Source organism: Macaca mulatta, chromosome 6 (genome assembly GCF_049350105.2).
Source record: "Macaca mulatta isolate MMU2019108-1 chromosome 6, T2T-MMU8v2.0, whole genome shotgun sequence".
Taxonomy (NCBI): Eukaryota; Metazoa; Chordata; class Mammalia; order Primates; family Cercopithecidae; genus Macaca; species Macaca mulatta.
In genome coordinates, this window is record NC_133411.1 from 12,352,145 (window position 1) to 12,367,995 (window position 15,851).

The following is a 15,851-nucleotide window of genomic DNA, read 5'->3' on the forward strand; positions in this document are numbered from 1 at the left end:
GGCACTGAACAAGGTCATGACTCTTTAAACTGAAAATGTTCAATGATTTTTTTTTTAAAAAGGCAACACCGCATATATCACGAGAGAATTTAATAGTATTAAGTCTAAAATTAAATTATAGAAAATATTCCTGAGAAAAATAATTTTCCATCTAGAATTGTGTATCTAGTAACCATCACTCATGTGTGAGGGTTAAAGACTTATTTTTTCAGAATTTAATCTCCTAAGCATCCCTTTTCAGGAACTTGTAAGAGAGAAAAACAAGAGAGAAGAGGGCACAGGGTCTTGGAAACAGAAGTTCTAATCCAGGATTGCCGTGCAGGTCTAGAGAGCAAAATCCAAATCTGTCCCGAAGACAGAGGATTCTGGAAGGGACTTTTATGGAGAAAGGAGGGAATTAATGATACCCAAAATGAAGGACATGGTTGAGTCCTCAGCCTGACTCCTTAACTAAAAGGAAAGACCATCTGGATATGCGAAGCATCAGATGGACAAACATACTCTTCTCCTGGAGAAGCACAGTTCTCAAGACATGTGCTTTCACCAAAATAACACTTATTTACTAAGTTCTACAGTTTAATAAAAACCATTTTATTATGATTTGTAAAGCATTCTGAAATCTTTAGTTGGGCATACTCAAAATTTTGGTCCATTATTTCCACATTTAGAGAGAGAAAAATTACATGAGTCAGGCCCAAAGGATGTGAAGCATTTCTAATCAAAGTTTATTTGCTTAGGAGCTTTTCAAGCAACAGCTAGCATACAATAGCTTCGATTGGATTTAACAAAAATTCTCATCATCATCTCATAGTAATTATTGCATAGGAAGAAAATTATTTATTGCAAGACGTAGCAGGCAGCAAAATATATTCTACTGTGAAGAGATACTGCAGTGAAAACAGGCAGCTGTTTTTTTCAGCATGCATGTTTATGTGTTGGATGTAAATGTATGTAAACATCTCAGTTTCAACACTTTATCATGGTTTGAATAGTTTGCCGAGCAATATTCAACACATAATGTAAAGCTTTGCAAGATGATTTCTTTCTTATTTATAATTTGGCACTCTTGACATCATAGGTTCTTCAGGATATATAGCTGGGTCTAATCTAAAATCTGGTTTATAAACTATGCTTTAGTTTTTAAAAAATCACTAAAATTGTTCTTTTGAATATTTGTTTATAATACATCCTAGTCTACGAATAAGTAAGAAATTCAAAGGGAGACCTCACCCTGCCTTCCCATGTAATTTTTCGTTCAACATTTGTTCTCATCCATGAGATAATAGGCAGGAAAGTGATCAGAAAAACTCCCCTGTATGGCGGGGCTCCTGTAACATACTGAGTCGTTATTCTTCGCTGAGTTCTGTATTAAATGCACGGGAGAATTGCAAAGGAAGTAAGGGGTATAGTTGTTATACTTAGATCATCGTTTTGTTTAATCCATGCATGGATATCTGACCTAATTCCTAAACAGATTTGCAGCGGCTCCTTGTGACAACAGATGTGAAGCCAGCCCTTCTTCTTGTACACACTACTCCACCTCTCAGAGTCATCCACTCCCTTGCTGCTCATCTAGCAAGTTCCTAAAATGTGGTCTTGTTTGTCAGGCCCATTGCTTTAAATATTTAGCAGCCAGTGCTGCACACACCTGACCATTCAGATCAGAGCCTCACCCTGCAGTGGGCAGTGGGCACTGGTGTAGGCATCTCTGTGGCGGCACTGTGTGGTCAACTGAGGGCATCCCAGGCTTGGTCAACAGAATCCAAGCTTTGTCTGAGGTGAATTCCTTTTGCCTTATTTTGTTTTGCTTTAGGCGGTGAAGCTGGCTTTGGCTTGATTTACATCATTGAGGCAACGTCTGTGCAGAAGTTAGCTGACTCCTGCAGGTTTCCAGGCCCCCTCAGGTTTCTGTCAGTAAGGAAACTCAGAAGGCTTTGTCTAGAGCCAATCACTAGACTGGCTTACAGGAGCAATTGCTTCCACACTAGAATGTTCTCCTACTCTCTTCCAATTTCCTTTACTAGAGTGGAAGCTTGGCCAAGGGGCTTGTGGATTTTCTCGAGAATCCATGATGGCAACTTCAGAAACCATGAACTTCAGCTTGTCAACATGTTCTGATATGTTTTTCTTTGAAAAAAGGTGAAACTGATGCCTGAAGTTCAGCCAAGCACAATATGAACATGCTTCTGGAAAGGCAGAAAACATCTATTGAAGTAACAACCACTGTCCTTCTCAATGGATGTGGCTATCACGGCATTTCTTCTAGGAGGAGACACAGAGAAAGCCTCAAACTCCCAGCACATGCTGATGAAAACACAGTGGGTCCAAACATGACAGTGGGTGCAAACCTCCTCCTTCTTAAAAGAAGTGGAGTAAGAGTGTATCCTCTCCATACATCAAGCAAGCATCATTCCTACAGCCCATGTTTCACCAGGAAAAGAAACAAGAGGTTACGCCTTTGGTTTTCCAAATGGGGCTCACATAGGAATTTCTGATGTTGCCCTGGCAGTTGTGAATGGCTGACACCCAGAAGCTGTCAGAAGCAATGTTGAAGGCAGTGGAGTAGACAGTGGTCAGTTCTTTATAGCTGCTTCAAATGTCAGCACAGCATAAGGTATATTCTGCAGAAGATGTCATGTGTCAGGGGTATGGCATTTCCATTCTGTTTTAAGCCATCATTCATCTCAACCTTTGACACGTGGCTGAGTTTCTTTGGCAATCAGGGAAGCCACCACAGAGGGGTTCTTCTAGACAATGAATTTTGTGTTGGAGCAAAATTAAATTTTAGTCAAATCCAATTATTCTCAAATCATAAATGAATCCATACAGTGTACACAGAAGGGCTCTGCTGGTCTTCATTTCTCATGGCTTCATGTATCTGTTGGTGGAGTCTTACTGCCTCCTGTCCCCATCACATGCACTGAGCTCTTTCTTTTGCAGGCAGTTCCAACTTAAGCAAAACCCACAAATATAAGGATGGTTGTTCATAACCATAATGGTAGGAAATACTTTCAGTTACATAACTCACCTCTAAACTATCATAGACATCACACTGCGTAGATAAAAATACTTTTACTTTCCCTGACTCATGTCTTCCCACATTAGTTTAGTGTGAAATATTGCTTTAGTAGTACGGTAATTCTTAACAATTATTATTTTTTCCACAAAGATGATTTTCTACTTACGGAAAGACAAAACAAAAGAAAAAAAAAACAATTTGCATCTAGTTCTAATGTAACTAAGAGTGAGAAAGAAATGGGCCAATAATCTCAAAGAGTGTATATTTAAGAAAATATACAAAAGTTGGGAGTCTTGACCCAGAACTGGACAAATATTTGTGACTCTCTAGCTTGAATAGTGTATTTTCTTAAAAAATACATTTTCATCTACTTCATCAGCATAGCTACAAGGAAAATTTAGAGTTAAGACAGAAGGTCGATTGAATCACAGATAATTAAAAGATCTTTTTAGACAGTCAACTACGCAATCCATTTGCTAAATACTTGCTGATGGGGTACTTTTTGATGAACTGAAAACCAAATATCACCTCGAACGATAGTGAGCATGATTAAGATGAGTAAGCGGCAGAGTAATTTGAAATGCTGTATTGAGGCCACCTGGGCCATTAATACTCCAAGTAACACTGCATATTTAAAAGGGAGGGATGACAGCTCATGGCTAACACTGACTGTGTTCACATGTATTCCACATACGTGCCAAATGTTTTACACGGTCTCATTTCTTAAACCCTCAGGACCATAGTGTGGCTACTATAATTATCTCCATTTTACAAAACCCGAAAGTCCTACAATCATGGAAAAGCTTTCATGTTCACTTTTTAAAAATTCCTTAATATGTAATAATTGTGACTTTTAATAGACATGAATATTTCATTCAAAAAATTAACTGCTAAGTAGGATAAGCTGTCTGTTGCTAACCACACTAGAAACCAGAATATATACCTTATTAGCAAAAACTGACATGCCTTGTCCTTTGATCAATTATTATTAATGCTATTCTAACAAAGAGCCCTGGGTATTGTACGACGCTCAACTACTTCTAAATCCACTGACAAAAGCTGATTATGATCACAGAATTTTAGTGAGGGTTACATTTACTGGATTATTGAATATGATCAATCCATGCGTGTCACATCTGATACCATTTTCTTCAGTTGTTTACTCATCTGAAAACACATATTGAGACTGCCTACGTTATTAGAACACCACAATATTTATTTGATTAGCCCATTTGCCTCTGTGTTGGATAATGGAAAGTTTACCTTGAGATAAAGTATAATAATTTGATAATGATTCTAACCTGTGACCAGCTCCCGGATCTCCAGGTCAGTCGTCTTGCGGAGTAACCTCACCAGTGCTGGGATGCCACCACAGTTTTTCAGGGCAATTTTGTTATCATCGTTAGCCTTCCCATATACCAGGTTTCTCAGAGCTCCACAGGCACTACGGTGGACTTCGGTCATCCGATGATCCAACAGGTCCACCAGGAGCTGGATGCCTCCTTGTCTCCTTATCTGAAAGAGCAAAGGACACCACTTTTGCCTTACAGTGTAAGGTTTCCCTACCTACCCCAAAACATGTTTTTCATATAAAGTATCTGCTAACAATTAATTGCACCAAACTGAATTAAGGCATGCAAAAGGAAACGGAAAAAAAAAAGTGTTTGTTTTATATTTGATTGCCTGTATTTGCTTTAATACCTTACCAATAAAAATCCAAATGTATTTCTTTCAAACCACAGAATTTGGGAAAGGTGATTTTAACTTCATAATGAGTGCCTTAGACATTTCTCTATAAAAACATGCCACATCCTTATGGATGAAGCACATGAAGAAATAAAAGGCATTAGAGTGATCCTCATTCCCTAGACTTATTAAATTTAACCACTGTCTTAAAGGGCTGCAGGAATGATGTACAAAATGTTAAAATTATGCTTAATAGGGATATGCTCTAAACATTTCAAAGGAACCAGAAGCAAAATGAGAGACTGGACGAACTGACACGAGGCATTTTATCTCAGATGACCCGTGGAAATAAGAACGTTTCTTACATGAGAGACAGAACATGTGAGGCCAAGGGATGTTACGCTTAATTTAGGTATTTGATTCAACGACAACAAAACCACTGTACATTTTACTCTTCTTTTTATGAAAAGAAAATTTTAATCTTTTATAAGTAAATGCAAAATATTTTTGCTGTGTATTTCGAGATGCATGTTCTCCTGGTTGCCCTTTGATTTGGGGAACAATTTCAAATTTAAATTAGAAACGAAATAAAGTGGCTACTTAACACACAGGCTATTTCACAGGGTTTTCATTAGCAAAGCTGCATCTGAAAACTTTTGCATGTATATGGAAAAAGAGCATGATTCATTCAGGAATACTCTTCTCCTATACTGTATGCTTCAGCGTTCTTCAGGGATCGAAGGATTGCATCTTCTCTACTTAATTTTTTGATTACAGAAAAACTCATTCATGTCACAGACGTGCCGGGACACCTGGCTACATCCCTGGCCTCTTTCTTTTCCCTTTCTTTTTTCTATTGAGACAGGCTGGAGTGCAGTGGTGCGATCTCGGCTTACTGCAAGCTCCGCCTCCCGGGTTCACACCATTCTCCTGCCTCAGCCTCCCGAGTAGCTGGGACTACAGGTGCCCGCCGCCACACCCGGCTATTTTTTTTTTTTTTTTTTTTGTATTTTTAGATGGTTTCACCGTGTTAGCCAGGATGATCTCAATCTCCTGACTTCGTGATCCGCCCACCTCAGCCTCTCAAAGTGCTGGGATTACAGGCGTGAGCCACCCTGCCCGGCCATCCCCAGGCTCTTTCAATAGTGCCCAAGTGCTGCTCTCTGTCAGGTGACTCTAACACAGTTTAAAACTGCACTTGGAACCACACCCTCACCCCAAGCCAGCATTCTTGTTTATCTTCAAGTGCTATTGAATTCTCCATAGGACTTGTCATGTTCTAACTTATTTGTTATGTTTATCATTATCCTCTGTCTTCTCCTATAAGGATGCGTGCTCCGGGAGGAAAAGTGTTATATATCCCTATCCCTAAAACCAGTGCAATGCCAGACACATCATAACTATTCATGAAATATTTGTCAAATGAATGGAGAGGGTTAATATATTACTTGCTGTGTTGGTGTTTCTCAGCTTTGCTAAAATAGTGTTTTCAAAATGAAGAAATATCCCTCTTTAAAGACAAAAAACAAACACCTCTTTTGTGAGCAGCCAGGGATGTATCCAGAGGCGTCAGCCCCGCAGCTCTTCCAACCCAGCTTACAAACAAAATAGAGCATGCTTCATTCACACAGCGTGGCCTCTGATGATTCCGAATATGCCTACAGGAATTATTTTCATTCATCAGCAAATGAAAGCAGAAAAAGGGGAAATCCTCATAGCACTCTTGGACTCTAAATCCCTAACTTGGAAACCATGAATGCAGCGTTTCACATACGGCACCTCCATAGGAACATGATAGGGAAGGAAGAGGGAGGGATGTAGAGGGACAGCGTAGTTGAGGGGGTTATGGTTGCCCAGCCTGAGGGTGGTGACAGCACCTGGGTAAGAGAGACTCAAGGATCTTTTGGGTCAACTAAGGAAAGAGAGAAAGAAGTGGGAAACAACTCTGCCCAACTTACAGTTCTACCCACAGCTTGCTTGACTCCTGCCCAAGAGAGATGATGTCTGTATTCCTATATAGGTGTGTCTTGTTCATGCACCCAGATTATAAGCACACCCACTTTATTACAGTGCTTGAGAAGGGATATTCCACTTGTACAAAAAAGGTTAAACTATGAGTGTCACTTTCTCTTTGTGTGTATATTTGCCAACCTGTGATTTAGTTCAAAGTTCTCTGAGTTTAATTTAAACAATAATGAAACCATTGAAAAGAGATCATAAATCCATTCTTACAGTGAATCTATTAGTTATATATGAAAAACAGATGGCATCATCAATCAATCTATGCATTTTATTCATATTTATATATTTTAGCAATACTGGATGTTATAATTAATATGCCTAATTTATTATATTTCCAATTCATATGATTTAATGAATTAAGTGATTAAAATATTAAAACATTAAAGGGAAAATGAATTCAAACTGAATGCAGCATGAATTCTTAATGCTAAAATGAAAACACAATGTTTTCAGTATGGCCCTAATTAATGCCATATGCCCATATTTATAGTGAGATTTTCAGTTCGATTTTAATCTATTTAGATAAACATAAATAAGTCAATTAACCTTTTTCTTTTGCTCTTATTTGGGGTCACCAGATACTCTATATTAAAACTTGTTTTCTTGGGATTGAATTTTATCTAAGAATGTGAGAATCCTACTTTTGTTTTCTGAAGCCAAACATTACTCAGAGATAAAATGTAAATGGTCACATGCGTGAAACGGGATGGCCAGGTCCTTGGTTCTCCCTCCTCCTGCTGCAGCCTCCCCTCTCCCATCAGGACCAGGAGAGAGGCCCTGACATGGACTCCAGTCCTCTTGCTTCTGGTGGCTGTGCATGGCTCTGATGCTGTCCTCTTCACTTTCCCTCTATCTTGCTTTTCTCCAGGACCCTTCCTTCCCCTTCCTTCCCTCCTTCCCTCCTTCCTTCCTTCCTTCCTTCCTTCCTTCCTTCCTTCCTTCCTTCCTTCCTTCCTTCCTTCCTTCCTTCCTTCCTTCCTTCCTTCCTTCCTTCCTTCCTCCCTCCCTCCCTCCCTCCCTCTCTTTCTTTCTTCTCTTTTTTGAGATGGCATTTCCCTCTTGTTGCCCAGGCTGGAGTGCAATGGCATGATCTCGGCTCACTGAAACCTCTGCCTCCCGGGTTCAAGCAATTCTCTTTTCTCAGCCTCCCGAGTAGCTGGGATTATAGGCGCATGCCACCATGTCTGGCTAATTTTTGTATTTTTAGTAGAGACGGGGTTTCATCATATTGGTCAGGCTGATCTCGAACTCCTGACTTCAGGTGATCTGCCCGCCTTGGCCTCCCAAAGTGCTGGGATTACAGGCGTGAGCCACCGCACCCGGCCCCTTCCTCCAATTTCTTGCACCCAATCCATCTACCAGTTTCTTCTGGTACCTAACATGAAATCTTTCCAAGCTTCCAAACAAACCTATTTTAAACCCTTAAAATGTACAACTTTCTGAAAACCTATCAGAAGGAACTTGTCTTATTTGAAATGGCACCTTTATTTATTCTCCCCAAAAATGACAAGCTGTCTAGTTCCAATTTATCCCCCTAGTCGATCACTCCACATCCAGCAAGCTGAGCCCAGGTTTTTGTTAACATATGATCATTGCAGGTCAGTTTACCCTCTCCTCACATTATTTCTTTAATCGTCTTCCTGCAGAATTGTTTTTGTTTTGTTTTGTTTTGTTTTTCTTTCAGACAGAGTTGCGCTGTCACCCAGGCTGGAGTGCAGTGGCGCGATCTCAGCTCACTGAAACCTCCGCCTCCAGCGTTCAAGCGATTCGCTTAGTAGAGATGAGGTTTCACCATGTTGCCCAGGCTGGTCTTCAACTCCTGGGCTCAAGCGATTTATCCACCTTGGTCTCCCAAAGTGCTGGGATTACAGACGTGAGCCACCATGCCAGGCCTCATGCAGAATTCTTTAAAAGTCAAATCTTGAAAGATTTTAGGTTTCATAGCATTAAAATAAAGTCAATAAAATGCTAGTTAATGTATATCTTATATTTATATATAATTCAACAATAAAATAAGATGCATTCAAAGCATGCCTGTCACACGGTAGTAAGTGAATAAGTATTTATCAGATGAATGGTGCAGCTGGTTGTCAGGTATTTGTTTCTCTCTCTCTCGCTCTCTATCTCTCTCTATCTCTCTCTCTCCTTTTTACAGCAGGTTTAGGTTCACAGCAAAATTGAGCAGAAAGGGCAAAATTCTCATGTACTCCCTTTCCCCACACAGGCACAGCCTCCCCTGCTATCAAAGATCTGCACCCTAAAGGTACATTTGCTACAGTGGATGAATCCACATTGACACATTGTTATCACCCAAATTCTACAGAGTTCAATAGTCCAAAAACAATAGGGTTCATTTCTGGGCTATACCCTCTATTCTTAATAAATGTACAATGACATGTATCCTCCACTATAGTTTCATACAGAATAGTCTCACTGCCCTAAAAAATCCTGTGTGCTTTGCCTATTTATCCCTCTTTCTCCACTGACCCTTGGCAACCACTGATCTTTTTACTGTTTCCATGACTTTGCCTTTTCTAGAATTTCAAATAGTTGGAATCACAGAGGATGTAGCCTTTTCAGATGGTCTTCTATTAGTAATATACATTTAAGGTTTCTCCATGTCTTTGCTAGATATCTCATTTCTTTTTAGTGTTGAATGTTGAATAATATTCCATTTTCTGGATGTACCACAGTTTATTTATTCATTCATCTACTGAAGGACATCTTGGTTGCTTCCAAGTTTTGGTAATGTTGTCTAACATTGCTATAAACATTTGCGTGCAGGTTTTTGAGTAGATGTAAGTTTTAAATTTCTTTAGTAATACCAAGATGTGCCATTGTTCGATCACATGATAAAAGTATGTTTAGTTTGTAAGAAACTGCTATACATTCTTTCAAAATGGCTGTTTCACATTCCCACCAGCAGTGAATGGGAGTTCCTGTTGCTCCACATCCTCCCTAGCCATTTGGTGCTGTCACCTTTTGCATTCATTCTGGTCATTCTGATAGGTGTATAGTGGTGCCTCATTGTGTCTCCTTCTCTTCTAAGATTACCTGTGTGATTCAGATTTATTTATATTTATACAAATGATTAAAATTGAAACAATGAATGTTGAAATACATACGGGGAAATGATAGCTTCATTTGAATCTGGACTGAACAATTCTCATGTCTGCTACTTTCCTGGACCTGATAAAATTGGACAGTGACCAGAAGGGACTTTCATACATGACCTGAATAGACGGTCTTAAACTCATTTATTAAGTGGTTCTTTGACAGATGATTGACTTTAGTCAGTTGTTCCTGTGTCAATGCCTCACATTTATTTTTCTGCTTAGGTGTGCACTTCAGGAATCTAGATGGCAAGAGTAATCTATAAGGAGTAAGGGAGGTGGAGGCTGGTAAACCCCATCCCCAGGGGAAACAAAAGATGAATTAACCAATCAAATAAGACAAAACTATGCCCTACTGCCTGTCTTTTGTTTGGTTTGGTTTTGTTTTTAGGTTGTTTACAGTGAGGGCATTGTTAAGCCTGATGCAGATAATCTCTGGGGAATGAACACTAGAATGCATTCCCAGTTTGCACCAGGGAAGAATAAAAATGGCTTTCATACCTTTGCCCTAAAATCCACTGCTTCAAAGTATGTTTACAATTTGAACTCAGAGCATCTAAGGAACTGAGAGTATCTAAGAATCATGCAAGAGAAGGATGCAGTGAGTTTCTTCTTTGCCTTTTCCTTACAACGTAGAATATATCTAAGGCTTTTAAATCAGAAAACAAATGGATAGGTAATTAAACTATACACAAGAGAAATGCAAGTAATGCAACAGTACCTATTGCAAAAATAGGGCCTCATCACCAAAGGATTTGTTACTCTTAACATAATCTGCATATAGTGACAATAGCATATATTTGTCAATGAATTAGCTATTATCATTCAACTGATATCAACATCAATGAATAATGTATAGCATATTCAATTACAGCGGTGTTCAGATATTTATGACAGTCTTCATAAAAATGTAATGATAATGATGATGTATAGTGGATAAAAAATACTTTCAACAGCTTGCAACAGAATTCCTCTCGGGAGGTATCTGTCTTTATTTAAAAGAAAAAATACTATGACAAGTTGCTTAGAGGATAGTGAGACCCTGAGGGCACGGCCTACCAGGTATTCAGGGCAACAGAAGAGATTGCTCGCCTGCTCTGCATTTGCAAAAGGGAGGGATTTGGAGCTGGGGACAGAAGACAGAAAAGGCTGGAGTAGCTTTTGTCAACCTATTATTTGGTGAGACAAGGACCTCAAAACAGGTAAGGACCTGGGTGTGTGCTGCTATTCCTCTCAGGAATCTTTCATTTTAATAAAATGGATATATTTTTGGGCTTCCGGGTTCATGTTGAAAGAAACCAGGCTGTGCCTGAGACTCAAAGTAAAATTTAATAATAGTATGCAAGACTATCACTACATACTATATATATGTATAGTATATCATAAACATATATACACACACACATATATAGAGTATATACACACACACAAACTATGGATACTATGTACTATAGTACTTATTTTCTTTAGATACTTATGAAAACTCAAATCCCAATATCTGAGAACGGGTTTATAGAAAGAGCTGATTAAAAAGAAGATAAGGGAATGCAGTGATTTTTTTTTTACTAAATTTTCAATTAACTGTTACTTATCTATGGTGCCGGTTCTGAAAAAGCTTTCTTAAGTGATATAATTATTACACATTCCTTTTTAATATTAAGAATTTCAATAATTTTCTCGGCTTATAAGCTAATGGAAGATACAAAGTTTGTGGATCCCAAACCAGATGATTAACCAGATGTATGTAGAAAGTGCAAAGTGACCAGTTTGTAAAATGCACGTTTTACCTCACTGAATTTCAACCCTTACTTTTATTACAAAGCCAGTTAAACAATCAATGTTTCCATAAAATCTGAATTGAGGTATATCCATGTAGCTGTCTCTGAGTAATACAGAAGTATATTTCATAAAGGTCATAATTTTTTAGTAGAAATTATTTTTGAGAATCTCTCTCTCCCTCCAGTTGTATGAAACGGCCTGTGTTCTCCATGCGATAGGCGAACCAAGATGAGTCATGTTTCTTTCTCAATTGTGTTTTCGAGAGAAAGCATGTTGCAGTGATTGGAGGTGCTACCTCAGACCTACGTTCAAATCAAGTCTTAAAACCGATGTCCCCCAGGTAAGTTACTTAAATGCCTGTGAAGCATGAACAAAGTGTGAACCTACCTCATAGGTTGTTTTCAGGATTAAATGAGATTTCAAAAGTGAATTGATTAACAAAGTGCTCAGAAAACATTATATATCACAGAACTATCTACTATATCAACTTTTTAAATGATATTCTTAATTGCTTTCTTACCTGGCCAAAATATAAATTAATTTAATAAAATGTTGATACGTGATAGTGAAAGGAATACAATTTAGGGTTTAACTTTATAAATTGGATTTAGGATGTAAACCGTATATATTGAATAGATCTCTTGCTAACTGTGAGATGAGCAGTGAAGTCTTCTGGGGATGAAGCAGGCTTGGAGGTCAAATGCACCTCAAAGCTGTTTTTTCTCTGGCAACTGTTTTTCTGAGAGCAGACACCCTCCAAAAACACACTTGGGAGTCCTCAGAATTGCTGAACACTGTAAGTGAGTTTCAACTTTACTCTTTAAGTGCACCCAGGAAAGACCTCTGCGTTTTTTTTTAAACACAAAAAATTTCAAGTGATTCCTTGAGTTTCTTTTCTAAAGATGCCACTCAGGAAATGTGATCTCGATAAGTCTAATGGCTTCTATCACTTGGTGTAAATTTTGAGCTGTCTTTGCAGATACTGAATGCAAAAAATCACAAAGCATTGACAATTATGAAGAAAGCCTCCAGTAACTCTTACTGCACTCTAACTAAACTCCAATGTGACTTTTTATTTCCACATTTAGATATTTCATGATGCTAATATCCCATGATTTTCTCCAAATTACAAAGTGTTGATGAACCTGGACTAGAAAGCACCTAAGAAATTCTAGGGCCTGGAATAACTTGAATAACTGCTTTCCTTGAATAACTTTGTAACATCATCAGTCAGAGGCAAATATTGTGTGCAAGTGCAGGGTGGATTTCTCCTCCCAAGACTATGCTCCCAGGTTTAAAGGCTACACTTATACTTATTCTCTCTCTCTCTGACTACTATCCTATCTCTGTAGATCTGTACACACAGTCTATTCAAGCAGATGTATGCTCTACTTCACAGTAGGAGATTTAATCCATTGGATGTTTCATAAGAATATATACTGCATATATGCCATGGAATACTATGCAGCCATATAAAAGGATGAGTTCATGCCCTTTGCAGGGACATGGATGAAGCTGGAAACCATCATTCTCAGCAACCTAACACAGGAAGAGAAAACCAAACACTGCATGTTCTCACTCATAAGTGGGAGTTGAAGAATGAGAACACATGGACACAGGGAGGGGAGCATCACACACCAGGACCTGTTGGGGGGTTGGGGGTTAGGGGAGGGATAGCATTAGGAGAAATACCTAATGTAGATGATGGGTTGATGGGTGCAGAAAACCAACATGGCACGTGTATACCTATGTAACAGACCTGTACATTCTGTACCATGTATCCCGGAACTTCAAGAATTGAAAAAAAAAAAAAAAAAAAAAAAGAATACATTCAAGGCCTCATATTATTTGAGTTTATTACATCAATTACATACAGTTAGTACCATATCCTAAAACAAATATTCACTGTTTATAAAGATGGACATTGTTTAAAATATTTAAAGATGGATGGTGAGGGCTGACACATTCTTTCTCTCTCACTTCTCTGAATTCTGATCTTTTGGCTTCTTTCTGTGTTGCTGGACAGCTCTCATCCTCCCCAACTGATTAAGCAGAGGTCTCTCCTTTGGGGCCTGGATTAGATTTCCTTGCCTGGACTCCAAATCCACCACTAGCCTTTGTTACTGGCTTTAGCTTTGTAAGTCCTTGCTTCACAGCTAACTGAGCAGACTATTTGAGCTTGAACTTGACTCTGAGAAAACCTGCCACTACTATGGCATTTAAGCCACTTAACATTAGAATGATCGTCATTTTTAATCCATAATAAAGTGAAGACACTGGTTACCAGCCTTATTATTTAACTTTGTTGTGGATGTGATGGTCAATAGAGTAAAACTGAAAAACTGAAATAAGGAGGTGAGTCATTTGGAAAAAAGACGATTATAAAGATTGTTGAAAAAACCTTTTGGAATTAATTAGAAAATTCAGTAAAATACTAGCTTAAAATTTTAAAAAGGAAAGCTTCCTCATGGATATATATAAAAATTCATAATTTTCTTACATACTAAAAATAATTGGTCAGAATATTAAGAAAATTATTCCATTCAGAAAAGCAACTTGATATAGAAAATACTTAGGAAATAAATATATTATGAATTGGGAAGTTTCTGTATGAAGAAAATGACATGTATTGACTGAAATACATAAAAGCAGATGTGAATAAATGTAAATGGACTATCACATTCCTTCAGTATTATAAAGATTTCCATTGGTCTCTAGATTAATTTAAATATTAAAGCAGTTCAAATCCAAAGCCCAGTAAATTTTAAAGTTGTTTTTGGACACAGTGACACTAAAGCTCATCTGGAAGAATGAACATAGGAAAACAAATCACAGGAGAAATAAAGAATTATGGAAAGACGAACATATTCTAAAGCACCAATATACAGAACAATATGAAATGACCCCAGAATCAATAGATAACAATGGGAGAGAAGAAAAAACTCCAGGAAAGATACACATGTTTACAAGACTTTAGGATTTCATCAGAAAGCAGTATGGATTCGATACCTAGAATTAGTAAAAACAGGCTCACCGCATAAGGGATGACATAGCATTTGATTTCTTCACAATGACAAAAAGTAAATTCCAGATGGATTAGAAATGTAAATGTGAAACATACAACAAAAAAGCACTAGGGGGATGTACAAATGGATATTTATATATTACTGGGAAGATCTAAGGTTGATACAAAAGCCAGGAGCCACAATGAAAAGGACTGACACACACATATTATAAGCAAACTTAAGTTGCGAGGAAAGAACTCAACAAAATATTGGCTATGAATATGATAGACAAGAAGTTTAGATACTTAGCATTGCTAAAGTCTTCCTTGAATTTAACCAATCTATTGGATGTAAAGTGATATCTCTTTTTAGTTTTAATTTGTGTTTTCCTAATTACTAGTGAGGTTGAGTCTCTGAATACATTCTTTACCAAAGATGTAAATAATCAACATGAATAAAATTAAAGTACTTTACTGAACAATATAAACACAAACATTAAGAAGTATAAGGAAATGCTCTGTTCATGAATGAAAAGAGTGGATATTGAAAAGGCTATAAATTCTCCAAAATTTATTTATACTTTTAACACAATTTCAATCAAAATTCAAGGGATTTTCTGGAACATGACAAAATGATTCCAACTTTCATCTGGAATCTTAAGCAAGCAATAAAAAGTAAGACTATTTCAATAAGGAGGACTACAAGGGAGAAATTATTTTATCTCATTTATAAATGCTACATAAAGCCTCAATAGTTAAAATGTTGTGGTACTGACGTAGTAGTCAAGATGGCTTAGCGGAACAGAGTGGATAACCAGGAAATAAAGCCCAGTGTATTTAGGGGCTAACGTGTGATACAAAGAATTGCAAGCCAATGTTACAGGCCTGAATCATACCTAAAGGTCTTAGGGAAGTTGACTATAGATCATGTACATTCCAAGAATTTAAGAAGTAAATAAACCAAATAAGGGCAAAAATAAGTTAAAGGAATATCTATGAGATTTCAAGAATGAATGCGGAGTCCTGAACACAAACAAGAATGGAAGCAATTTAACTTCAAAAGTAATAATTGTATGCAGATATATGATACTGTTCAGCTTCAGTAGTGATACTGATTTTAAAAGTTTAAATATAATTTTAATATATCCGCATAGGGAAGCATAATATCCATACTAAAGTTAGGATACATCTTCAGATGGTTCGGGTATTCACTTCCTTTTCTTTCTCC

The 15,851-nt window shown here is 37.7% G+C and overlaps 1 protein-coding gene across 4 annotated transcripts in view; it reads right to left on the reverse strand.

Moving 5' to 3' along the window:
- The window catches only part of CTNND2 (catenin delta 2), a 933,204-nt gene that overhangs the window by 225,076 nt on the left and 692,277 nt on the right, over positions 1-15,851 (reverse strand). For all 4 annotated transcript variants that reach the window (XM_028849344.2, XM_028849341.2, XM_078004620.1 and 1 more), the window contains one exon: positions 4,321-4,534. In XM_028849344.2, coding sequence (XP_028705177.2) covers positions 4,321-4,534 — 214 coding nt within the window. The remainder of the gene's footprint in view (positions 1-4,320; positions 4,535-15,851) is intronic.